This window comes from Sciurus carolinensis, chromosome 5 (genome assembly GCF_902686445.1).
Source record: "Sciurus carolinensis chromosome 5, mSciCar1.2, whole genome shotgun sequence".
Classification (NCBI taxonomy): domain Eukaryota; kingdom Metazoa; phylum Chordata; class Mammalia; order Rodentia; family Sciuridae; genus Sciurus; species Sciurus carolinensis.
The window spans coordinates 121582720-121609750 of NC_062217.1; the positions used below are offsets into that span (position 1 = coordinate 121582720).

At 47.1% G+C, this 27031-nt stretch overlaps 1 protein-coding gene across 1 annotated transcript in view; it reads left to right on the top strand.

Annotated features, from left to right (window-relative positions):
* The first annotated feature begins 494 nt into the window (after positions 1–494).
* LOC124985130 (core histone macro-H2A.2) overlaps positions 495–27031 on the top strand; it is a 52512-nt gene continuing 25975 nt past the window's right edge. The window contains exons 1-2 of the mRNA XM_047553517.1: positions 495–671; positions 19527–19755. Of these exons, the coding sequence (XP_047409473.1) occupies positions 19584–19755 (172 nt within the window). The 5' untranslated portion in view covers positions 495–671; positions 19527–19583. The remainder of the gene's footprint in view (positions 672–19526; positions 19756–27031) is intronic.

Here is a 27031-nt window from a genome sequence, read left to right on the forward strand (position 1 = left end):
GTCTTCATAAAAAGCACACAAACACAGATACATAAATTCTCAGGTTCTGTGGCTGTGGCCACACTATGCTATCTCCCCAGTGGTGGACGCAAACGTTAATGTGGTTATTATTTCAGGACACTGAGAGCAACCAAAGTAGCATTTTTTGCGTTCACCTTCTAAGGCTCTCCCCAGAACTGGCAGAACCCGCGCCTCCGTCTCCCACCAAAGGTGAATCTAGCTAACAGGAGACTCTGGATGGTGACCACGGTGCCTCTGTCCCCACCTTTATCCTTGTCTTAGCTAGTGGCCCTCTGCGGAGCCAAGAGACCCGCCGGCTACGCGGAGGCCGCGCGGTTTCATCATTAAAGCTCCTGAAGGACAATAGCTCATCAAGCCCCACCGAAAGCCCCGGACCCATCGCGGAGCCTGGGCTGGCGGGGGATGAGGCTGAGCGACTCCTCCTAGAGGTGGTTATGTGGAGAAGGAGCAATCCCTTCTCCCTCCTCCTCCTCCCCCCGCTACTATCCGCGGCCCAGAGAACTGCCGCTTGCCGCCATTGACACGCACAGATAAAACCCAAAGAAAGGCAAAGAGTCCTGCCCGGCACCGGCGCCGCGCGGGCCGAACCTGCGCCCGGGGAGGGGCGCGCAGAGGGCACCGGGCGCCCGGAGCCGGCGGCGCAGCACCAGGTGAGCCCGCCATGGCGATGGCATTATTGTTTAGGGGCTCCGGGGTCTGGAAACAAAACGCGCTGCCAGGGCAGCGCAGGGGCCGGAGAGAGCCGCCCCTTCCTCTCCCCCAGCCCCTGCGGGCGCATCCCCAATAGCCGACCCACCCTCTGCAAAATAGAAAAATTAATAAACCAAACTGCCCAACTTGCTTCCTCGGGAAATAAAGGGGGGGGGGGGTGCTAAAGAAGCGGCAAAATTCCTGCGGCCGGCGAGGGGCCGGGGCAGCTCGGGCAAGGAGGCAGGGAGGAAGGAGGGATGCGCGGTCCAGCTGCGGGCCCCGGGCGAGGCTGGCCCTGGAGGGAGCCGAGGGCTCCCAGGGATGCGGAGTTTGGGGCGCAGAAGAGGGAGGCACCCAGACGCGGAGGGGGGCTGCGCCGGGTGCTGGGGGCTGCGTCAGGCCCGAGGGCGCCGGAGTATGGCCGCTCGGGGCCTCCAAAGGTGCCCGGGGTGGGCTTCGGCTGCTCCGGGCTGACAATGGAGGGGGCGCGGAGGCGCCGGGTGGAGGGAAGGGACCGCGGTCCGGGGGCGGGCCGCGCTGGGGAAGGTCAGGCCGGGGACGCCGGGCGGCGCGGGCGAGGGCCGGGGGCTGCTGCGCGGGCGGGCGCACGCCCCGGGGACGACGCGGAGGAGGGCGCGGGGCTGGGCACTCCCCTCCGGTTCCCTTTCCGGGGCGCCCGGTGCCGACGCGCGCTGCGCTTTCACCGGGAAATGGCGGCAGATCCGCGGCTCGTCTGGGCAGTCCCGGCTTCCCGCTTTGCGCGGGAAAATAATAATAATAACAACAACAATAACAGTAGCAATATAAAGAAAAAGGACATAAAAGTGGCCGCGGCGCAGGAAAGAACTGAGGGGTAGAAAAGGGTTGCGCCGGACACGGAGCGAATCGCACGCGGGGCGCGGCGCGCGGGGACCAGCCCTGTCTCTGCAGGCTCCCAGCGGGCAGCCCAGGTGCACCCTCCTTCCAGTCTGGCCAGCCTCCCACTTCGCGCCCGTGGGTGTCTTCTCCCGCCTTTCCTCGTGGGGGCGCCCTCCGCTCCTGCCCTCTTTGTTCCCCGCAACAATGGTCAAAGGTTCATTGGTGCTCCAAGGGCCAAAGAGCCTTCTCCAGGAGTTTCTCGAATCGCGAATAGTTCCTGGGTGACAAGGGCCAGCATGGGCCTGTTTTAGGCCTGCTCATTGCTGGGGCGTTTATGGCAATGGCCCCTTGATGGGTGAAGGGATGGAAGAGGCCAGAAAAAATGGGCTGAGAAGCCAAAGTGTGAGTCCCTGTGTGTTTGACAGAGTGCAATGGAAACCAGGCTCCGCAGTCTGCTTTTCGGGTAGTTCTGGTAATATAACAGCGCTGGGGAGCTGTTGGGGCAGCCTTGTCCAGCTCAGCGGAATTCAGAACAAGGGCCCCTGAAGACCCAGGAACCCCTAGGGCCAATCAATCCGCCATGGCAAATAGTGGCCTCACTTTTCTCATTTGTGTTTCAGTTGAAATACAATCGTACTCTCACTGAGCTGCACAGTTGCTACTGAGACGGGTCAATAGGTGAGAGAAAAAGAAAACATTATTAAGAACGAGAATGTCTTCATTTATGTTGTTTCAAAACACAAACTAAGCTGTATACAATTCTCAATCCATTCATATTTAACTGAAAGTCATCTCTTACCCCACAAGCAAACTCTTCTTATATTCAAATTAAATATTCAGAGCTACAAGATTTGTACTGCGCTTGTGAATTTCAGAATTGCTTTAGCCCAAGATTATCATATAAATAAATACAGGCATTGCCGGGTGGGAAAATGTATCTTGAATTGCACAATTCACATCTTCAAAACTCCTCTTTCCTACATCCATCTTTCCTCCTAAAATAAGCCCACTTTTCCTCTTCCTCTGGTTTTTCCTACCCTAACAGTTCTGCCTTACCGGATCCATTCCTGGTCAGACTGTGGACATTATTAATGGGATCCGCTATTTCAAACTCTATTAAAGAATTTACCTCGTTGGATCCAGAATGACTGAAAGATTCTGGCCCGGCTGCTTCACTATTCTACCCTCTGTTGAGTTCCCGGGTTTGTGAAGAGCTTTTGGTCTGCTGTTTCCCAATGGGTGGGACACCCGCTAGCTATTGTCTGAGACAACCATGTCTGTTTTCTCTGCCTCCTGCCAGCAAAGCAGGAGGTGAATTCTGTCGCAGGCAACTTTAAAGGAAAGAGATCTGTAACTTGTTCTTGGGGAGGGATGGATGTGCAGAAATTCGTCGGGTAAGAATGTTTTTCATTCTTCAGAAATAACCTCAACCAGGCTGGCTGTAATCTGAGAGACTAGGCAGGCTGAGGCGGGCGGATCACAAGTTCGAGGCCAGCTTGAACAATTTAGCAAGCTCCTCAGCAACTTAGCCAGAGTCATCGTCTCAAAAAATAAAAAGGACTAGGGTTGTTGCTCAGTGGTAAAATGCCTCTGGGGTCAACCCCCATTACAAAGACACAAAGAAAGAAAGAACCTCAAACTGAGACACAGGCTTGGGAAATGCTTTTGAAAACTTGCCTAAAGATGAGCAAAACACTTGGAGATCACTCAGCAGACATTTATACCAAGCACCCATTCATAAACACCTCCAAATGGGGGAAGCAAGTGTAAAAGTCACCATCCAGTGCTCACTGAGCTCGCACCTCAGGCCTCGGAGATCAAATAGAAGGGCAGCCAAACCAAGAGAAATGTGATGTTGGTGAACTACGGGGAACCTGGAACTTGGACATACTGCCGGCACGTGTGCACATTGATATAATCAACTTGGAGAGCCGTTTGGGCACTACTAAATGAATAATGTGCACATTGTGTGACCAGCATTTCATTCCTTGTTATATATCCTGAAAAAGTCAGATGTGGTGGCACATACCTGAGGCAGGAGGTTTATCTGCAACATTAGCAAGACCCCACCTCTCAAAACAAATTCATATATAAGGGCTGTGGATGTAGCTCAGTGGTAGAATGCCCCTGGGTCCAATCCTGAAAAAAAAAAAAGTAGGCACACACATGCTCAGCATGTGTAAGGATGTTCATTGCAGAGTTCTGGTTCATTGCTAAAATTGAAAACAACCTAATGGCCATAAATAAGGAATGGCTAAATAAAGTCTGGTACATCTATCTTCTGGAATATTAGACAGCTGTTAAAAAGAATAAAACAAATGTGTCTATACTGAGACAAAGTTCCCCAAAATGCAATCAATGAAAACAGGCAAATTGCCAAACAGTACCTATCATGTGGTACTGTTGCTATAAAAACAATGATATTTTAATTTATAGAAATTAATTTATAAATTAATAAATTATAAATTTAATTTATAAATTAATTTTAATTTATAGAAATATAAATATTTCTATAAATTAAATTGCTAACAGGACAGACAAGCTGCACTTGTCAGGAAGGGCTTTAGTCAACATTATTCATACCCATTTGTTACCATCAATATAATATTTGAAATTTTACACTTTGATTTAATTTATATAATGCTTGGATAATTGAATACAACTAATTTTAAAACGATTGGTAGATAATGTGCATTGAAAGTCAAAAATACTACAGTACTTTTTAACGAGACAAGAGAAAGACAAAGGTGGCATTTTAAGAAATACAAGGAGAACCTGAGGGTGGAGAATTTTTTTCCCTTGGGGACACATTGGGGTGGCTCTTGGGAATTAGGTTAGAAAAGAAAGGTATTTGAGAGCATAATTCATTTCCAAACAATAAATCACAGAAACTAAAGATGCTTTTGAAACAAAATTTAATTTGGTTTCCTTTATTGGGTCACTCATTTAAGGACTGATTGACTGTCCACTGTTAGTACCTAACACTCTGCTAAGCTCACAAGGGACCAGATGGAACAGAGCGTAGGAAAAGCAACCTCAGACCAGCGGTGCAGAAACTCGGGGGCTCTAGGCTTGCTGGCACAGACTGTGGCATGGACGGGCCTTTCAGTACCCCCTGTGCCTTCCAAATCACTTTTCACTGTAGGTAAAATAAGGCGGGGGCGGGGGTAACTCAGTCATCAACCACCTTTCAGTCCTAGATTATGATTTTGTGAAATCCTATGCTTCCAACCTCAAGATGATTGTGAATCCCAGGCAGGTGGAATTTGGAAAATATGGAATTAGATGAGGAGGGGACCAAACGGGCCCAACCTTGGGACGAACAAAGTATTTGTAGATTATGTGACTCGGGCACACCACCTCAAGCCCTATAGTATTGCAGTAACCGCCTTTGAAATGGAGAAACCAATAGAAATGTGCTGGAGAAGATGCTAGAAGACTATAGGCCACAAAAATAGCTCTCTGTGATGTCTTCTTTTGAGGAAGTAAACCTAATGGTTAATATTTATTAAATGCCAGGTCCAGTTCTAAACACTTTTAATTCATTTAATTCTGACAACACCCCTACAGGTAGGTACTTTTTTATACCCATCTTACAGAAAAGAAAAGAGGTGTCCAGAGCCAGTCACAGTGGCACATGCCTGTAATCCCAGCAGCTGGGGAGGCTGAGGCAGGAGGATCTATCTCAAGTTTAAAGCCAGCCTTAGCAACTTAGCAAAGGCCTGAGCAACTCAGTGAGACCCTGTGTCTAAATAAAATATATAAAAGGGCTGAGATGTGGCTCAGTGGTAGAGTGCTTGCCTAGCTGTGTGAGACACTAGATTCGATCCTTAACACCACATGTAAAAGTAAATGAAATAAAGGTCCTTCAACAACTAAAAAACATTAAAAAAAAAAAAAAAAAAGGACTAGGGATGTGACTCAGTGGTTACGTGCCCTTGGGTTCAATCCACAGTCCAAAAATAAACAGTGCTCAGAGTCCCTACTCAGGGAACTGCGGCCCATGCAGCCTGGCTCCGTGGCCCTCCATCTCCATGTCCCCACAGGAAACTGGAGGCGCCACTAGCACCCAGGGATCCTCCGGCTGTGTCGTTTGAAGACTAGGGTATACAAATTTTTATTTAAGAAACTCTTCATTTGCATCACTGTTTTCCCTGACTATGACAAATGAAAGATAAAGAGTTTCAGATTGAGCCACATGACACTGTACTTTAAACTGTCTTGTCACAAAGTATTAAATAAGATAAATCTGGTGGTTTCTCTGAAGCCCTTACTGTTCATTTATCCGTCTCACCATCCATCATACTTTGCCCGATTTATTTGACTGGCATTGCCAATTTGGACCTGGAATGGAGTAAGTAATTCAAGTCAAAATTCTCGTGCTTTGACAGAAATGTGTGTGAAAATATGCATCGACACCGGTCTAGGGACATCTCTCCAGCCGCTCCTGTGACGGCGGGAGAGTTAGCTATGGGACTGTATTTTTCAACCCAAGATGACAACGGCTTCTCTAGCCAGAGATCTGGGGGGTTGTTTCTGGATAAGAGAAGCAGTCCTAATGATTTTTTGGATTCCTAAATTGCAGGGGTAGTGGGGAGGAGTTTCCGTGACACAGGACAAAAATGTAATAAGATCAAATCAGCCCGATCCCGGCCCTGAGGCCCTGTGTTTGGTGGGCTGCACCACTAATGGTATATATACAGACTTATGTATTATTTTGAGCTGCCTTTGCTGCTCAATAAAGCATTAAAATTAAATAGTTATGGTGGAATACAAAAGGGTAAATTGCAATAGTTTATGCGACATACAACATAAACTTTTAGGTCAGATGATAATTCACTGCGTTCCCCATCAGAGTGGTGAACTTCCACATTGATCACTTGATCAGCTTTGCAGAATTTCAATGAAGTGATAATCCACTCAGGTGCCCCTGCCCCCTGCTGCCACCACTAAAATGAATTTTTCCTCAGCGGCTCTGTAGTTGATCATTGTCTGAAGGGGAAGAACAGACCATCCTAGGAGCAAAGTGAAAACAAATCTTTGAGGTTCAGCTTTGCTTTTCCATGAGGATCATAGACAATGAAACAGTGACCGCAAAGGACAGATCCCCTGGATCTGTCTTCCCGCTCGTGGCACCTCTGCAAGCCTAGGTAGCAGGTGAGGGTCGGGAGCATCTTCGAGGAACAGCAGCATCTTTTCAGCTGGAGACCTTGGAAACAGGCAGGTGCTGGGTTCTCAGGTGGGGCTCCTGAGAGCCCAGGGTGGGAAAGGGGGAAACACAGCCACCCGGGTTCCCACCACCGCCCCCTCTGTGTCATACATAAGAGCTCCTATAACTGTTCCAAGTCCAAGAGGATTTTAAAAATCTGATTTGCCTGAGGACAATGGCTGGTCCATGCAGAAGTGGAAACTCCGCCCTGGGCCACCACCCCTGCCCCTTCTAACACTACTGTGTCTCCTTGAGGTTTACCGGGTCTCCCACAAAGGGAATGGCACCATGTGACCAGGGATAGCCTGTCGCTGGCGCCAGTGCCCCCGGGACTGTTGGGTCCCACTGCCTGTCAACAGCACAAACACCACACGTGGAGCCAAAGCCACTGCCTGAGCATGTCTGCAAGGAAGCAGGGTAGCGGGCGCAGGCGGGGAAAGGACGGAGGAAGCGTTGCAGAGCGGCTGCCTCGGCTAAGGGCGGTCTGTTGTTCAAGGTTGGAGAGCAGACACCTGGCCCACCAGAGTGCTCAGCTGCCCAGCCACACTGATGTCTCTGGAAGTCGCTGCTGGATCAGTAGCTCCTGCTGTCTGGTACTGGTACCCTCAGCTCCCCGCCCCCACCCCCCGGATCCTCCATCCTCCATCCTCCATCCTCCGTCCTCCGTCCTCCAACCTCCATCCCCCCTGAGAAGCTCATCACAGCTCAGAGATGCCAAAGAGGCGGCTGCTCACACTAATTGTAGACTGTCCGATTTTGAGATGGTGACGTAGTTTGCCTGCCGCTCCTATTGGTCAATTCTCCAAGAGCCAAAAACACCAGTGACCAGGCAGGACCCTGTGAAGGTTTAGGTTTTTTGTTGTTGTTGTTTGGTATTTGTTGGTTTGTTTTTGTTTTCCTTGAATGAATAGACTGGAGAAGGCAAAAGCCAGCGTGTGTTCTGGGTGACTTTCTCCTGGAACGCATTCCTAACTCAAATTCAAACAAAACTAAAATTGTCGCCCCTTTCTTATTCAACTAGTCCCATCATCAGTGGCCACAGGTTTATATTAGAAAGTGGATGCAGAAACCAACTATAGAGCAACAACTTCTGTTTTCTACTGTAAAAAAAAAAATCGTAGCTCAAGTTCAACCCAGACAAAAAAAAAAAAAAAAAAAGTAAGAGTCTCAGTGCACAGAAGCACAGGTCTCCTAAGTCCCCCAGCCCCGCCCCTCCCCCTCCCCTGGCGCCTCTGGAGTGACCGAAATGGCCACGCAGTTCTGTGCCTCTGAATGACCAAGAACGTGCAGGCAATTGAGCTTCGCACTCCAAGACATGAATGGAAATTCTTTTAAAAAGGGAATGATTTGTTATCCAATAGTATAATTTAAATAAATTGGATTAATGCTTGGTTCTCACATTCATGGTTGGTTAATTTGGTTAATTTGATCTGTGTCATTTTGATGAAACTGCATTTGATATAGCTCTTTACATTATAAATTGTTAATGTGCTTTAACATATATGACGATAAAATTATTGACTATTCTCATTCACTTAAAGGTGGCCCTGGAAGAAAATGGTTTGGAAAGTATTACTTGTGCAATAATGATTTGCCCTTGGAGTTCATAAATGGAAGTGTAATAGAGCAAGTGATTTAGCTGGTATTACTGAAAATGGTTTTTACAGCTACAAAATAATGCTAACAAACTATTATTATTTTAATACAGTACTTAGGATAACACGCCAAAATATAATAGAATGCTATTAGGTGTGAAACTAAGAGATTTTTTTTCATGCCCTTTAAAATGTATTTCTACATATAGTGAATATATTTATTTTGAATCCCCCTATGTCCTACTTAGTTTTATTTCATCTCATTTTATTCTCCCAAAGGATAGTTTTGAACTGACAGAGTAAAGACGGTTCATTTCAGTGTTGGCTTCATTTTTCATAAATATTTACAGTATCAGATATTCCAAAGCACGGTATTGCAGATGAGGGAACTATCCTAGGTAATAACAATAAATAAATTGGAAAAATTTTCTGCAATTTTGAAACAGTACAGAGATCCATTAGAAGATGACACTATAAATTTCATGTTCATGAACATTTTAGAAAACAGTATTTAAAGTTTTTTTTAAGTCATTTTCATCATTAAAAGGCTGTAAGACCTCTTATTTCTAGAGTTAAAATAACATATGTGAAAGCATTTTGATTTGTATGCTTCCGAAGAGCTTGATCTTAAAAGAGTACTTTAAAATAAGCTGTCTTGTATCCTAGATCCTCTAGCAAATGGTTCATCAACCTGACCTTACCTATCTATGACCTATGATTACTGCTTCACCCTCAGGTTACTGATTTCTCTCTCTCTCTCTCTCTCTCCCTCTCCTTCTTTCTCTTTCTCTCCCCCAACCCATGTTCTGTCTTTTTAAAAACCTCTGTGTAGAAGTTTGACTATTAAAAAAAAAAAAAAAAAGGTCATTTAAATTAGGATACTGACTGGGCACAGTGGCAAATGCCCTCAATCCTAGCAACTCCAGAGGCTAAGGCCGAAGGAACGGAAGTTCAAAGTCAGCCTCAGCAACTTAGCAAGACCCTGTCTCTAAATAAAGCGTACAAAGGACTGAGGATGTGGCTCAGTGGGTGACTGTCCCTGGGTTCAATCCCCAGTACCCACCTCCCCCCAAAAAATCAGGGCACTGGAGGGTTCTAACAAACCATCTCGCTGTTTGGCTGAGTTTGTCATGGTCTTTATCAGTTTACCAAAAAAAAAAAAAAAAAAAAAAAAAACCTAAAATGTCAAGGAGTTGTTTGAGACATAAAAAATGCTTCACTCTTTATCAGCTCTTACTACTTGAAAAAGAACTTATTTGAATTAGAGGGAAAATGTTGGTCCAGAGAATCAGACTCTTTAGGAAGGCTTTGAGAGTGTTAAATGAAGTTAGCCATTTCCCACCGAAAGCAATTGATTCATTTGCCTCATAAGGGCAAATACTGAGAGTTTTTCCTTTCTTTCCCCTCCTCCTTTCTGGGATTACAATATAATACTAAATATTGTTTATGGGGACTCCATATGCTACAATCATACAGACACAGACACACTGAATTGGATTCTATTAATGAATCTTATACAATTTCTTGATACTAAATTTTATATTTTTTAATTATCTCCAGACCAGTTAGTTTCCAATGACTCACCTGATGGTAGAAGCGATCTTAATTTTTTAACATGACATTATTATTCAATTATAAGACAGTTGAACTATTTCTTCTTCACCAACACATTCATCTCCAGGCTAATTTGCAAATGACGTATGTTTAAAAAGGTGTTAAGTGAAAATGACTCTTCAGGTTTCCAGTTCAAAGGGACAGACCGAGCACATGAGCTTTGCTTCAGCCCCCTCCTTCTCGAGAGCCCAGAGAAATGATGGTAAATAAACACTCAAGAACAGAGGAAGGGGTCTGGTGTAGGTCATCAGCAAACTGGCAATTTCGAGAAGTTTCTGGAAGACTGAAAGGGCATAGGAACACGTGTGTGCTGTCTCAGGGGAAGCCACAGCTAAGAATGAGCACAGAAGCCACAGTGGGTGAAGGGGGACTGGGGACAGCTGAGTGACTTGACCTCTCTCCCTGCCCTGGGAGAGTCTCTGGAAATGTGTTCATTCACCAAGCTAACAACTTGAGGGTTCTGCTAACGAAATCTAACTACAGGACACATCTAGAATTTCGGGGAGGGATATGGCTCTGTGAAGTAAGGCTCCCTCAGTCTGACGTGTGGGGGCTCTTATCCCCTAATGGGGTAATCTAAGTTAGTCCTGCTAGTTGGCATGCCCTGTACACACACCCAGAAGCCCCAAGCAGGTGCATTCCTACCAAACAATAGCTCTTCTATCTACCTGTGCTTTATTCTGAAATACAAGTGTATAACCAAAGATTTCCAGGCATTTAAAGAAAGGGAAAAACATGAAAGGGAAAAATGAACATAAGTAACTGGGACAACTGCTTGGATAAAACAGAAGGTTACTTTAACACGTTCTAATTAGTTGCAAAGAATTTGAAGACATGGTACATTCATAAAAGAACAGGATGTTGTGAAAAAGGAACAGAGAAAACAAGAAATAGCTCTTGGAGATTAAAAGTATGATTCCCAGAATTAGATATTGAAAGGACTAAAAGGAAAAAGGAAAAATGCAAGAGACTTGGAGAGTAAAGTAGGAGGTTCAACATCTAGTTTATAGATGTTTCAGGAAAAGACAAGTAAAGGGAGACATGGGGGAAATAAAGGGATGCTGGGGTGGGGAATAGTCACACATAATGGGAAGTCCCCAAGGAAAGAAAACCCTCAAGTTTTCAGATTGAACTGGCTTATTGCCTAGTACCCAGCAGGATGAGTGGGATGGGGTGGGGTCATCAATGACTTTGATCGATGATTTTGTTAAAGCAAAATTATTTTGATGCCATCAGTTATACATCCCACTGAATGATAATCCAAGATCACTCAATTAAGACAGTTTCATTTGTGTAAGAAAACAGTCTACTCTTCTATAAACTTCCTGAAGAGTTACAAACCAAGAAAGAGGAATGGCTGGGATCAAGGATAAGCAGGAAGACAGCCCAGGATGACCACTAGGTAAAATAACTAGAGGCCCTCTGGAATGAGTTTCTGGAAAGAATATGGTTCCCGCAAAAAAAAAAAAAAAACATGTAATTGAGAAACTGGGTGATTTGGGAGATAGGATAGTGGTATGTTTTTCTTTAGTCAACAAGAACAAAGAAAAATACAAGCCGAGTATGGCGGCACACACCTGTAATCCCAGCAACTTTGGAGGCTGAGGCTGGAGGATCAAAAGTTATAAGGCCAGCCTCAGCTATTTAATGAGACCCTGTTTCAAAATTTTAAAAAAGTGAAAAGGATTGAAGATGTAGCTCAGAGGTAGACCACCCCTGGGCTCAATGGTTCAATCCCTGGTACCACAAAAGAAAAAAGAAAAATACTGTCCATTCTCATTATTCACTGATAACGTAGGCAAATTTTCTTAGGCCAAAATTTATTTGTAACCCCAAATCAGCGCTTACGGCACTATTGCCGTCACTCAAGGACTGTGCTTGTGCAAAGCTGCACAAAGTGCATCTCCCCAAGTGCGCATTCCCAGCCGAGGGTGAGCAGAGCAAGGCCCACCCTTCTTGCGTCAACACACACTGTAAATAAGCAGCCTTCTTGCTGTCTCTTTGGCGCCCTGCTATTCACCTCTTTGTGGGGTTTGTTAGTGTTCACTCTTCAGTGCGTAGTGCTGAAGAGCTGTCTAGCGTTCCTCGGTGCAAGACTCGAGATGCCATATGGAAAAAATATGGGTGTTAGATAAGCCACATTCAGGCATGAGCTGCGGTGTTGACCGGGAGCTCAGTGTCAAGGGTTCAGTGGCTTGTAGTAAAGAGATGTCTTTGAACAGAGACCCTACCACAGGAGAGCTTGCCTGGGTTCAGTCCCCAGCTCCCAAAAAAACAGCGGCCACAAGATCGGCTGGCCTGATGGTTGTGACCATAGGTGGCAGGAACTCGCCCTGTATCCCCCCTGCAGCACGCGTGTTAATGGGGTCCTGGCTTCTCTGCAGAACGTAACTACCACACTTAACAAGCATCAACTGCGGATAGCGACCTCAGGGGTTAGGGATAAAGGTAAGGTCCAAGTGTGGAGCCAGGAAAGCAGGGAGTGACTTTTTTTAATCTGTTCTTGAGGCTGGACCACAGAGACATGGGAGGCCCTCAGCCCCTTGAATCAGAAGGGAACAGCACGGACAAAGTCTTAATCACACACGTGCTGCCTACAGGTGTGTCATTTTCAAAATAAATCCAGACGAAAAGAGGTGAACGATTTTGTTGTGATTGGGGAACAAAATATAAAATGCGATGAGCCAGGATGATGGAAAGTACAGGAGACAGAGGTGGAAACCGGAGGGAGGGCGGGAGACAGCGGCTCAGTCTACACCATCACCGTGATGGCACGAGAGATGCCTAAAATCCACGGAGTCGGGACAGAGATGGAGACGGGCAGTCAGTGGAGGAAATAAAACTGAAAAGACAACCGCCAATGATTAGCAAAAGGAGGTGCCTGGTGGTGCACACACCTGTAATCCCAGCAGCTCGGGAGACCGAGGCAGGAGGATCGTGAGTTCAAAGCCAGCCTCAGCAACTTAGTGAGGCCCTAAGCAACTCAGCGAGACCCTACTCTAAATAAAATATTTTAAAAGCGCTGGGGATGTGGCTCTATGGCTAAGTGCCCCTGGGTTCAATCCCTGGTGCCAAAAAAAAAAAAATCAGAAAAAGGAGAAGAAAGATGAGTTAAGTTCTCAATTTTCTTAGGCACAGATGGAGACTGTGGGAAAATGAAAATGGATTGAGACATAAAGGTTTAAACTGGAGTTTGAAGGTAGTCACCAGAACTAAAATTTTTAAATTGCTACATGTAGTTGCATCTGGAAGTGAGATTGAGGATAGAAAGAGTAGAATGGGAGACAGTTGCATTTCAGTACCTTATTGTTTTTTGACTATATGCAAGTATTACTTAGATTAAAATAAACTCCAAGCCAGGTACAGTGGTACACCCCTGCAATTCTAGCAACTGAGGAGGCTGAAGTAGGAGGATTGCAAGTTCAAGGCCAGCCTCAGCAACACAGCAAGACTCTGTCTCAAAATAAAAAGTAAAAAGGGCTTGGGATATAGCTTAGTGGTAGAGTGCTTTCTTAACATGTACAAGGACCCAGGTTCAATCCTCAGCACTAAAAAGAAAAGAAAGAGACTAAAACTAAAAACATTAACTCCTTTCATGTTATTTTCCTTTCTTCAGGGTGAACAATATAACTGCAGATGTTCCTCGACTTAACACTGGAGTTATGATCCAATAAACCCATCATAAGTTGAAAATCTCTCCAAATTGCATTCAGTACACCTGATCCACCCAACAGCCTACTTAGCGACACAGCACACTTGAGTCTTGGTGACTCCCCTGGTGATCATGTGGCTGACTGAGAGCTGCAGCCCACCACCCAGCAATTTAAGAGACAATTGTACTGCGTATCGCTAGTTCAAGAAAAGATCCAAATTCAAAACTGGGGCAGGGAGTGCTGGGCATCAAACCCAGGGCATCACACATGCTAAGCAGGTACTCTACCACAGAGCTACACCCACACCCCCAAATTATAAATTGAAGTATTCTTTCTAGTGAATTCTTATACCTTTCACACCACTGTAAAGTAAAAAAAAAAAAAAAAAAAAAAAAAAAAAAAAAAAAAATCCTAAGTCAAATCACTGAAAGTCAAGGGCCATCTAAGTATGTTTAAGCTTGTGGGTGGTCAGCTGTAACACAGAAAATGCCCAAACTTTCTAGAGCTCACAGAGTTCTTAGTGTCTGGCATGAGTGCTTAATGCCACTGGATCAAAAGAAAGGTCTGTCAGTGCTATTTATGAAGAATTTATGCCCTGCCAATGTTCTAGCTATTTGAAAATTAACAATAATGAATTCAGAGCAGGGCACAGTAGCACACACCTGTAATCCCAGTGGCTCAGGAGGCTGAGGCAGGAGGAGTGCAAGTTCAAGGCCAGCCTCAGCAACTGGCAAGGCCCTAAGCAACTCGGCTAGACCCTGTCTCTAAATAAAATACAGAAAGGGCCGGGGATGTGGCTCAAGGGTTAAACACCCCTGAGTTCAATCATCAATACCCCCCCCAAAAAAAGAATATTTTTATTCCATTCTCAAATAACCACAACGGATGGCAAATTGGCTGTGTGCACCTATTGGGCATTCCACAGGTGCTCAGACCTTGGAATCAGATTTTCCATTCCATGTCAATTTTCACTCGGCAAGTTTAATCCCAGCAATGGTCAAAAACAGATCTGGCATTATCAAAAGAAGCCTGATGCGATCTGAAACTGTGGGCCATCATAAACTGGTAGTGGGGATGGGGTCCAACCCGGATCAGGAATCCAAGCTCCGGCCTTCCTCCAGTGCTCCGGGCTCACCCATGGGCCCTGTGAGTTTGGGACCGGTGGCTCTAACATCTATCTGAAGCTTTACTATGGTTCATTATGACCTTTATTATGGTATTACGGTTTACTTATTTTCCAATGCAACTTCATTGGAAAATATTTAAAGACAAGGATCGTGTAAATTCCACAACATCTAATGTGGTTTCTTGTTCAATAACAAATGCTCTATGGATGCCATCTTTCATTGACACTCTGGGTCATTGATTGTACGATGCATACCAATTTCTCGAGACAGTAAAATGAAAAAAAAAAAAAGTGGCTCATAAAATCAGTGAAATACAGTAGTTATTGGAATAGGCTGGTGTGAGTTTATTGCCCGTGTCTGAGTCAGTGCTGCAATTTAATATTTACCCTGTGTTATCTATAAAATCTAACTCATCGGTGGCCTTACAGGCTTAAAACCCAATCAGGGAAATAAATCCTAGAACAACAGAGCCTGAATAGCCCTCTGCCCCCAGCTCGCACACCAGTGAGGGTCTCTGCCGTGCCCTGGGGGTGGCACGGAGGAGTAGGCAGGCTGTGTTCTCCCTCCTCTGAGTTTGGAGTTTTATTTTCCTGCTTCCCACCACCAACAGCTTAAAACTCTCAGATTCACTTTGGAAGGAATTACGAGAGTCTATGCCTGGATCTTTCAACGGTATGGACCAGAAACATCAGAGATCTAGGCTTTTTTTTTTTTTTTTTTTTTTTTTTTTTGGTACTGGAATTGAACCCAGAGGGGCTTAACCACTAAGCCACATCCCCAGCCCTTTTTATATTTTATTTAGAGACAGGGTCTCACTGAGTTGCTTAGGGCCTCACTCAGTGGCTGAGGCTGGCTTTGAACTAGCGATCCTCCTGCCTCAGCCTCCTGAGCTGCTGGGATTACAGGCATGTGCCATTGCACAACTAGGCTTTATCTGGTCCCTAAGTGCCCCCCTGCAGCCCTTGCAGTGCGGGATGCCCCACAGAGCCCCATCCATCCTGTTCAAGCCTGGAAACAAACATAATGTATTACAGTCCTTAAGTTTTGCCTAATCAGAGCAAAATTGTTTTAGAGCAGAAGGTAAATAAATGTAAACATTTAAGTATTAGTCTGATGGAAACAAATTTCCCTGTTCCAATGATTCTTTTCTCTTTAGACAGTAGACCTATATCAGACTCAACCTGCAGAATGTGGAAAAAATCCATTCAAGTCTTTAACTCCTGACTTCCCAAGACCGAATCCAAAAAAAATAAAAAAGACTGAATAGCATGAGAGGACAGGGTATCCTGGAAAAGAAGGAAGTTAGGGGCTGTCATTGCTCCTAACCCCAGGCACAGCTTAGGGGAGGTGTGGTCTTGGGATGCAGGTCCTCTCTCCAGGGCCACATCTCAACTCCCACCAGCCCCTCCTGCTTCTCCTGGGGGTTCCTGGAGTTGATCTGATTTGCACTGACTGGCAGGGGCCTCGTGTCTCTGACACCCAGCCAGGGCCCACAGGTAGGTGCTTGGTTGCTTAAAAACAACACCACGTCTGTAAAGGGGATCACCATACAAAGAACTCTCGGGTCCTGGTGGAAGGACGTCAGTCCCTCATCTCACACTTAGACCTCACCTGGAGCTGCCTCCCCAGCTCTGCCAAGGCCCTGACCTAGAGGAAAGTGAGGCCACAGAAGCGACTCTGGTATAAACTTCTGCGCTTGGGATGACCCCTACGGTTAAGGGCCGTTTTGCAATTTGCGACTGGTGTGTTTCTCTGCTTGCTTCCGCCTCGATTTTCCTTCCTTGGCTGTTTTGTCTTCTTGACTGTTTAGGCATCAGCTCCCTGAAGTCACCTGCTTTTCTTCCTTCCTGGTCCTAATTTCTAATTTTTAGGGCCGTGTGTGACTGCTCTTGACTACTAACATTGGGGAAGTTCCCGAGTAGCTTTATTGTTGAGCTGTTTTATTTGAGGAAAGTGTGTATGTCTATCTGTGTGTGTGTGTGTGTGTGTGTGTGTGTGTGTGTGTGTGTGGAGGGGGCCCTGCCCTTGTGTCATTGCATCATCATGGTGGGAGAACGAAGCTGGGAGAGGTTGTGACCATCCTGCACACTCCGGATCCACAGGGCATGTCCACCCTGTGATGGGCTTTTCAGGTGGTTTCCTTGGCAACCAGACTCACTAATCCTCCCTCCACACAGACCCACACTTACCAGTAACTGGGGGGAGTGGGGAAGCACATAATTGGCTTAGTGGATTCACTAGTGCATCTTTGTAAACCTACAGTCTCTTAACTCTTGAGAACCAACTTCTTAAGGAGGCTAAGCTGCTTTTCTAAAACCATTTGTAAGTGCATTTCAGAAAAATGAGAAAGTTTAAGACCAGAAGGACCCTAAGGATCAATTAGCCTCCCCCCTTGTTGTGTAGATGAGGCTCTGGGGGCCCAAGGAAGTGACTTCGTGAGCTCACGCAACCAGTTATGTAGAGATGGGACCACTCCCGGGCCTCCTGCCCCCTGTCCTGGGCTCTTTCCACTCTATCAAGAACCACCTGCATTTGGAGCCCCCTCCTGGCTAACACACGTGTGGTGTGAGGACAGGGGCTCCTTGACACTGCTGCACACGTCCCCTACCCCTGGGAGGGTACTGGCCACCAGCACATGCTCCACAGTCACATGCCTAGCCTCGGTTTCCTCAAGACGCATTGACACCTGCACCGCTTACTCGCAGGGGCTTCCTTCCCCAAGCAGAGCACGTGGGCAGGGGATTGACTGGCGTGAGCAGCCTCAGACAGCAGCGCTGGAGACTCAGAAATCCTAAACCGAAGATCATGCTTTATCCAACTGTGTCTTGCTGTCAGAGGGGACATTCTAAGGCTACTTTTGCATGTACTTAAGCGATGAACACCCACATCTTTTGGTGGCAAAAGACATATAAAATAGAAAAGTAGTAAGTACACGAGAGCATCCTAAAATAATGTAGGTCAAGTGTCTAACAAAGTGCCCCAAACTCGCCTCATCTACCTGGAGGACAGGTGGGTTTTGAGAAAAGGGTTTGTTCCTCATTCCAGAGTTTTTATATGAAACATTTCAGTCATAGTAGAGTCAACAAACCCTACAGAAAGCTGTTCACGCTTTCGTCCAGATTAAGCAAATCCCAGTTGCTCCTCCGTTTCAGATGAGCCATGCGTTCGTTTACCCCTTTCTTCCGTCAGTTTTAGCCCCGTTCTTCTTGCCATCCTGGCTGTGGGTAAGATGACCCAGTCAAAACTTAGATGGCCTCCTTAATGGGTGGGGACAATTTCCATCTCCAGAGGGATGCTGTTACCCTGGCGCAGAGAGAGAGCTTTGACTCAGCAACACCTTTCATAGAAAATCTCCATCTCCTTGTCCTGGGTCGTGTGTGTGTGTGTGTGTGTGTGTGTGTGTGCACGTGCATGTGTGTGTCTCCTTTGTAATTTCCTTATTCTGAATTATATCACATTTTTGGTCACAATATTCCCTCAACCAATCGTTCAAACACTCCCAAGATCTATTACAAATTATTTTTGGCCTTACAAAGACCTTGTCCAAGAGGATGTAGCTATTTTATTGTCCCCCAATGATGCCTTCCTTAAGTAACAGTGAGTTATACACCTGCATCCTGGGGCACTCTACAGAAGCCTCCTCTTCATGGTTTCTTTAAATCCGTCCCCAAAATCAATCTGGATTCCCCATTCCAAGGAGCAGAAACGGGTTGTATTAGTCTTTTCATTTACATGTTTGGTTACTCCACAGGAGCATATTCAATAAAACTGCCTCCTCGGGGCTGGGGTTGTGGCTCAGTGGTAGAGCGCTTGCCTGGCATGTGTGAGGCACTGGGCTTGATCCTCAGCACCACATAAAGATAAACAAATAAAATAAAGGCACACTGTCCATACACAACTACAAAAATTTTTTTTTTAAATTGCCTCTTCTGGCCTGCTTGTTTTTGGGAAGGCTACATTATTGTTGAACTTAGAAGGGTGTTTCCCTCTGAGAACTGCGAATCAGCTTCAAGTCACATGCATCAAAGCTAACAATGATAATGGGCGTGGTCACATGGGCCGAGAGGACCCGAGTTCGTTCTCTTGATGCTGTGTGTCAATTACCTCAAACTTAGTGGTTCCAAACAGCACAGACAGGGGTGGCGGCACACGCCCGTGATCCCAGCTCCTCGGGAGGCTGGGGCGGGAGGCTTGTCTGAGCCCAGGAGTTCAAGGCCAGTCTGGGCAACATAGCAAGTCCTGGTCTCAAAACATAAACAGTAAAACAACACAAATTTGTTACCTTTGGTCCCAGTTTAAAATGAGTCTCGGTGAGCTACAGGGAAGGTATTGGCAGGGCCGGTTCCTTCTGGAGGCTCCGAGAGAACCTGTTCCCTCCTCTTCATACATCTCCTTTACTCCCTCTGATTCCCTGGCTCTGGGAAGCATCCTGGTGGTTACATTAGGCCCGCCTGATGATCCAGGTGGTCTCCTATCTCAAGGTCCTCAGTTTCATCACAAGGTCCCTTGCCCTGCACAGTAACAGCCACGGGTTCTGGGGATGAGGAAACGGACGTCTTTGGGGATCTCTGTTCAGCTGACCGCAGGCCCATAACCCACCTCTCAGTGACAGTCGGCCTGTCCTCTTGAAGTGTTTGTGGGTGGTGGCCTGACAATGCCCGGCTCCCACCGGCAGCCAGTCCCCACGGAGCCCCCGGGCCACTCCACGGTGCCCACTGTGTCTCCACGTCTCCTCACCCCTGCCTTCTTTCCTTCCCAGCATTGCGAGTGCCAGGAAGCCAGCGTGTCAGCAAGCTGAGAGGGAAACTGAGGCAAGATGTCGGGTCGGAGCGGGAAGAAGAAAATGTCCAAGCTGTCCCGGTCAGCCAGGGCCGGCGTCATCTTCCCCGTGGGGAGATTGATGCGTTACCTGAAGAAAGGGACCTTCAAGTACCGGATCAGCGTGGGCGCCCCGGTCTACATGGCGGCAGTCATCGAGTACCTGGCAGGTAGGGTGACGAGCAGCCGCTGCCAGGTCTCCACCTCCCGGGGCCCCTTTCACACCAGCTGGGGAGGCCTGCTCTGAACCACCCCGTGCCTGGCTCAAGGCGACTGCGGGTAGTGACAGGGTTTCACCTGGCCTGCTCGGCCTGGGGACTCAGAAGGACAGGTGGTCGACATGGAAGACCCACAGTTAAATGGCTCTTCCAGGTCTGCACCCTGCAGGTGTGTCTAGATTGAAGCAAATGCTACCCCATATTCCACCACATAACCGTCACCATCTCATTACCTTATATTCACAAGTGTTCTGTGCATCCTGATTTTGCACCAAAGACAGTTTAGTAATAAATGATTTTTACTTAATCATTTAATAAATATTATTTAATGCTGGCACTTTAAAGCTTCGCATAATGGGTGCATCCCATATTTTTGCAAAAAAAAAAATTTTTTTTGACATACAATCTGCAAGGATTTTGTGGTGAACTACCATATGTAAATATCTAGGCTCATGAAGAAGAGAAACTTCAGGGAGAATTTTGTAAACAGGAATTTTTCCTTTATATCAAATTGCTCATTAAACATCAGTTTTTCCTGGTATATTTAAATTAGGACTCAGTGTCCATCAGTAACACTTATCTGAACATCAAAAGCATCTTCACTTGGTTCCATAAACCCAATGCAATATTCAAATTTTGCCCTCTTTTGAGGCAGTTCTCTGTTTTCTATGGTTACACAGGAAATAGTTTCCATATATGTTGTTAAATTAGTTGTTTTTACTAAAAGGTGAGATTTTTACTGTGTGTGTTCTTCCTATTTAACTTTGTGTTGCTTTTCTCTTATGTAATAGGTAAATTGAAACCAAGCTTCACAATATCAGGAATGTTTTCTAAGAAATATATAACATAAAAATAGATAAATAAGTGTAATTGCTTCCTCATAGGGTCATTTTATCCATGAGCAACAGGGTCTCTAACTTTGCCCAAGATTAACGAAAATACCTGGACACCAAAGATAAGTGCCTTGGAAATTCTGTCAGATTAAAAATTCAGACTCTGCAAACTGTCCCTGGCAAGCGCAGCCCCTGCACTGTAACATGCAAACCCTGGGCAGGTCTCTGCCTCCTGCTTCCTGTTTCTTTCTTAGTTTCTTTCTTTTGGTGGTCCTAGGGAATCAAACTCAGAGTCTTGCTCATGGTAGACAAGGGGGCTCTGCCTGAGCTGTATCCCCAGCCCCCGTTTCCTCTTCCCTCCAGTTCTTCCCTCAGGAGCCATGGCTTCGCCTCCTGGCCACTCCCCAGTCAGCATTTCCTGAAAAGTCTGCCCTGGTCTATGCATGGACACAGTCTCCCTGGGAGTTTCCAACGGGCAGGCCTCAGCACCTAACTTGTTACCAAACGAAGGCCTGATCCTGGACTGGATACCTTTCTGGATCCTTCGGGAGGTTGGAGAGATGACTGGGCGTCTCCAGGACTCAGTCCATTCAAATCCTGCAGAGCAGTGCTTCTCAAAGTGGGGACCCCACAGGAACCGCATTGACAAGGTCGAAGACTCCAGTGGTGCTGCCGCTGCTGGTCCAGAGACCACACTTTGAGTAGCAAGATTGCAGCTGGCCTTCTGGCCACAAGCCCACAGACTTGAGAGATGCTTGTTTCAAATGCAGGTTCCTGTCTGCACCCCAAGGTGGTCTGATTTCACCGAGTCTCAGAGGGACTAAGAAACCAATGGGAGCCAGGTATGGTGGCACATGCCTATAATCCTAGTGACTTTGGAAGCCGAGGCGGAGAATAGAAAGTTTGAGGCCAGTCTCAGCAACTTAGCAAGGACCTAAGCAACTTAGCAACCTGTTTCAAAATTAAAAAATAAAAAGGACTGGGTATGTAGCCCAGAGGTAGTGTGCCCCTGGATTCAATCCCCAGAACCAAAAATTAAAATTAAAAGAAAGAAAAGAAACTGGTGGGAAATTTTCCTAACTCAGGGAGGGAGTGGAGGTCAATGAAGCTTCAAAACAACCCACTGAGTCTAGAAGACACTGAGCAACGTGAAGATCCCTCAGCTTCCAAGTGGGGAGCTGGAATTCGGGGACTTCGACCCCAAACTGTGCACTTTTTTGCTACATATACATGTAATAAATAATAATTATGCTTTTCCTATGTCTCCATTTGGTGCACATAAAAAAAATTTGGTCTTTTGAATCATAGGCCTCTCTGCTCTTTGGCTCAGACACGTTCGATGGGGAATGTTGAGTTTTCCTATCCATTCATTCATTCCGCAGTATTTGCTGAGTCCGCTTTTATTATTATCTGCACATCAGTGCCCGCGGTAAGGCCATGGCTGGTGAGTCCTGGTGGGCGAACTGGCCATGGATGTGGAGCAGGCAGGAAAGGGGAGAGAAGAGAGGCTGAGCAGAGCAGGATGCCATATGCATGACAACCCTCCCTTCCCCCAGCCGGTGCCAGGATCCAGCTGTGTCCTCAGTCCTGGAGGAGAAGGCCTATCCTCTCTCTGTCTCTCTGTGCTTTATGCCTTTTGCCCCCACAGTGTTAGGGTTTGGATCCAGACAAGGGCTTGCTAGGCCAGCACTCCATCACTGAGCTACACCCCCCCAGCCCTTTTTATTTTATTATTATTTTTTTAAATTTAGAGACATGGACTTGCTAAGTTGCTAAGGCTGGCCTAGAACCTGTGAACCTCCTGCCTCAGCCTCCTTGTTGGGATGACAGGTGTGTGCCACTCCATCTGGCTCTTAGTGTTTTTTCTCCCCTCCAAGCTTAGGTTGGAACTGGAGAGCACAGACTGAGATGTCACTTCAAATCCACATTTATCCATTCATCAACTGTTACCTTAACCTCTCTGAGCTTTGGAGTTTTCCAGAGCTAGCTCGTTTAATTTAATTAAATGAGTTCATGCATGTACAATGCCTGGTGCAGAGAATGCACTCGCTAAACAGTATTTCTTTTCCTCTTCCCTCTATGAAGTGTTGATAAAATCATTTGGGGCACAGTATAAATGACTCATTCTGTTAAGGTGGTGTATGCTCAGGTTGAATTTGCATTTTCATGAGACAAGGAACTTTAATTCAACTTCCATTAATTTGATTATATTAGTGCAATTGCAGGCCACCATTGACTAAGTGAAATGGAGGATTTGTGTTTGTTGATTGGTGTTATGGTTTGAATCTGGAATGTCCCCACTAAGCCTCATGTGTTGAAGGCTCAGTCCTCCACTACAGCAGCGTTCTCAGGTAGGGCTTTAACCTCCACAGTGAATTGATCTATTTGATGGATTAATAATTTGAAAACTATTGGGAGGTAGTGGAAATTAGGAAGGTAGGGCATGGTTAGAGGCATATGTCACTGGGGGGCATGCTCTTGGGGACCCTTCCCTCCTCTACCTGTTTCTTGCTGCTATGAGCTGATTCCTTTCCTCTACTACATCCTTCCGCCATGATGTTCAGACCCAAAACAACAGAACCAATCAACCATGGACTGAAACTACAAAGGAAAAATCTTTCCTCCTCTAAGTTCTTCTCGTTGGGTATTTTGGTCCCAGCGATGAAAAGCTAACCCAGCTGGTCAGTCTGTTTTATGAAGGAGCTTCCACTGACTGTGGAAGAAAGTGTGTCCAAAATGTACAAACCTCCTGTCACCCTTGAAGTCACCTTCACAGTCATGGAACAAATCCTGATTGATGCAGCCTTTGGATCAGACCTCCACAGGCAGGCGTGGTAAACCTTCCACATAGTCTGGCAGGGAGGACAAGCAGGAAGCGTGTCACAGGAGAGGAGGTGCATGCTGGGCGGGGTGGGAGGCGCCACCTGATAGGAAGCAGGGCCCTTTAGACCTCAGCCAGGCTCCCCACCCTGGCTTTGCTCAAGTCAATCGGTGTTAAATCGTGATACCAAGAACCCCCCAGAGATCCTGAGGTATGTTCCAGGCATTGGGATTTTTAGAACGTGCCCCAGGTGATTGTGGTGGAGGCCAGGGTGGGGCATGCGTAGGAGCTGGTAGACCCCATGGGTCGGATGGAATAGGAGGAAACAGGAGAGGGGAGGGGGTGAGAGTCCAGGGTTCAGAGGAAGTGTTGGGGGTCTCTGCAGGATCTCAGGAGGTTCGGTGTGTCCAGAACAGGGCTGGGAAATGGCTGTGGGTGTGGGTAAGAGAGGAGACGGAGGCCACGTGGTGCAGGCTGCATTCTGACGGTCCTTGAACCCTGAGAGGATGTGCACGTTTTATACACACAGGGTGGGCTGGGGACACTGAAGGCCAGGGCTGGCACTGGGGGGACTCTAGGTGAAGAACTGTTGTCAAGAAGTAAGTCAGAGTCCAGGAGACCAGTGGGAGCTGTTTTAGTGTCCCCTCTGAAACGGACGGTGGCCAAGACTGGGGCTGCACAGAGGGCTGATAGAAGTGTAACCTGGGGGTGAGGCGGGTGGGGTCCGCTCCGGCCAGTCCTGGACAGGCCAGTGGGAGGGCGTCAGAGACGACGGGCTCGGACTGGCTGCTCTCTGCGGGCCAAGCTGCACAGTGTTAGTCACTTGTTATGGTCGTACCCAAAACACCTGACAGCCTAGGGGAGGAGAAGTCAATTCTCCTGGACTCACTGCTTCAGGCGTTCCGTTGCTTTGGGCCCAAGGCGAGTCAGAACATCACGGTGGATGGCCAGGACAGAGAGCCTGGCTCTGCTCACAGCCACCAGGAAGCAGAGAGCGAGGGGAAGGGGCCACAGGAAAGATGAGCCCTTCCAGGGGACACTCTTGGGGACCCACCTCCTCCAGCTAGGCCCCACCTGCCTACAGCTACCACCTGGTTGGTCCCTTCAAACTAGGATGGAGCGATGGGCCACAACTCATTTCACCTTGGAACATTCCTGCCTAGCACAGGAGCTTCGGGTGGAGACACCTTGTATCCAAACCATAACACCCTCTAGGGCAGCGTCCGTGTGGGCGGGGAGACTGGAGGGTGGGGAGTGAGGTCCCACAGCTCAACGAGGGAGGCAAGAGGGAGAAGCACGGGCAGCCTTCGGGGCTGCGTGTGGGATCTGTGGAGTTTGGGTGTCTGTAAGATGCCCAGGAGGGCAGCGTGCACAGGAAGCCAGATCCTGCCCGGCCTGACCTGGAATCTGACTCTGCCATTTATCAGTTAGGATTCCCTCCCTGGCCCTCATGTTACTGTGAGTACCGCTCAGCACGTTGGCAGCTCTGCAGGGAAGACCTCCTAGGTGTGTCTTTGGCCCAAAGTGACCTCAGGCTGGGTTCACAGAGGAAGACTTGAGGTCCTGGGAGTGAGTGTGGTCATGCAGAGAGAAAGCGAAGCCACAAGACAGAGTCCAGCACCAAGCTCAGGGGATGCCATGGTGCCTTGGTAGAGGGAGAAAGCTGGCAGAGGAAGCAGAAGTGGACAATGCCAGAAAAGCCAGTGGGGTGGGAGTCTGACCCTAAAGAATCTGCTGATAAGAACCAGGCAAGGGCAGAGGATCCACCTGCTCAACGTCATGGAACCTTCCTTGGCTGGGATGAGGCAGGTGGTCAAAGCCTAACTGCAGTAGGTAGGGAAGTGGAAGTCGGAAATGAGGGACAGTGAAGGGGGCAGAGGGCGGGAACGGAGATGCAGGAGTTGAGTGGGTCACGGTTCCCACGGGAGAGGCTCAAAAAATTCTGGCAATGACAGTGATGGTTACCCACGCAACATTATGGATGCGCTCGATGCCACTGGGTTGTATACTTAGAATAATTAAAATAGGAAATTTTAGGTAAAGACCAAGCACCTTTTGAGAAACAAGGCAGCTTGGGCCTTCCTGGACTACCAGAACGTTAGTCCCAGCACCAATGAGTCCTGGGCCCTGCAGGAAGGAGAGCGAGCAGCTGGGGCCTCCGGGACAGGGAACCAGTGGGGAAGCCAGACCAAGGACTCAGAGCTGCCTGGAGCCCTGACCCCACAGTGAGAGGCAGCTCCTCCAGCTCTCAGAAGCGTCTGGAAGCAGGTGCTCAGATCACAGTGTCCTCCTGTTGGGACACGGGTGTCACTTACACACCCTCCAGGATCACGCAGGTACAGCCTCTCCCAAGCCACCCTTGTAACTGAACTTTAAAGTGACGGTGCTCAGTTCCACTCTCCCTCCCAGATCTCTGAGGCAGACCATGAACTGGGTCCTTCTGCTGATACCCTGAGGGCCATGCAGGCCACAGGCCAGGGCTTCCTGAGGCCAGGTTACCTTGCCTCTGGTTTTCACGTCTGTGGTTTCTGAAAGTCACTGCCTCTGGAAGGCGCTTAGGGCCCCAGGAAGGGCCAATCAGAAAAGACTAGGCTGCCACAGTCAAAGGTTGCATAGCTCTCAGCAAAACTGAGTAAGGAAGTGCCAGGCAAGGCAGGAGGGGCTGCCTGACCCACCCCAGGTGCACACACGCAGGATCTGGTCCCAGCTGGTTGGGGAGATTGCATGAGCTGGCAAAGAATGTCACCCACCTGCTCATCTAAAGATCCCGTTGACCCGAACATGCTCAGAACGGTCCGCAAATTCCTATCTCAGTTCCTTGGCACAGAGAATCTGGCAATATTGTCCCAGTTCACATCTCCAGTGTAAGTGGGGAAAAAGCACTGAAAACACAAGCCCCAAAGTTCTGGAAAAAGTATTTTTCACTTACACACACACACACACACATGTGCACGCATTTATATATAACATATATTGATCAACCATACATAATATATATATTTACCAACCATAAACATATTCTAAATGTAAGATATGAGAATGAATTATTTATAACTATTTTTGGTGATAATGTGTTCAGTAATATATTTTTACAGGGCAAATAAGTCTTAAAACAGGGATGAATTTCAGGGCACTCTCGTTAACTCAGTGTGTAGCACAGAAACCTGTCATTTACACTATTTCTAGAAAATTAGGTCTCTCCACTTAATACCAAGCATTTTCTTATCTAAATATTTTTGTTTATTATCCTGTGTTTTGAAAAGATTGCTTTGTCAGCCAGGGTCATGTTTGGGTTGTGCTGGTCACACACTGCACAAGGACACGCCTTGAAGAAGTATGCTTGCCATCAGAGTGCAAAAAAATTGTTTATTTATTATAGAGACTGCCAGCAGATGGCAGTCAAGTGTCTTGGGGAAGGGGCATCTTTTTCTTTTTTGCACAAATGAACCTATGGGCCATCGGGGCCTCCTTAGCATGAATCTGTAGGACAGAACAAGGGCTGGGGAAGTCACTTAGATGCCATTGCAGTTACCTGCGCTAGAAGAGAAGAGCAGCTTCACTCAGGTAATGGAAC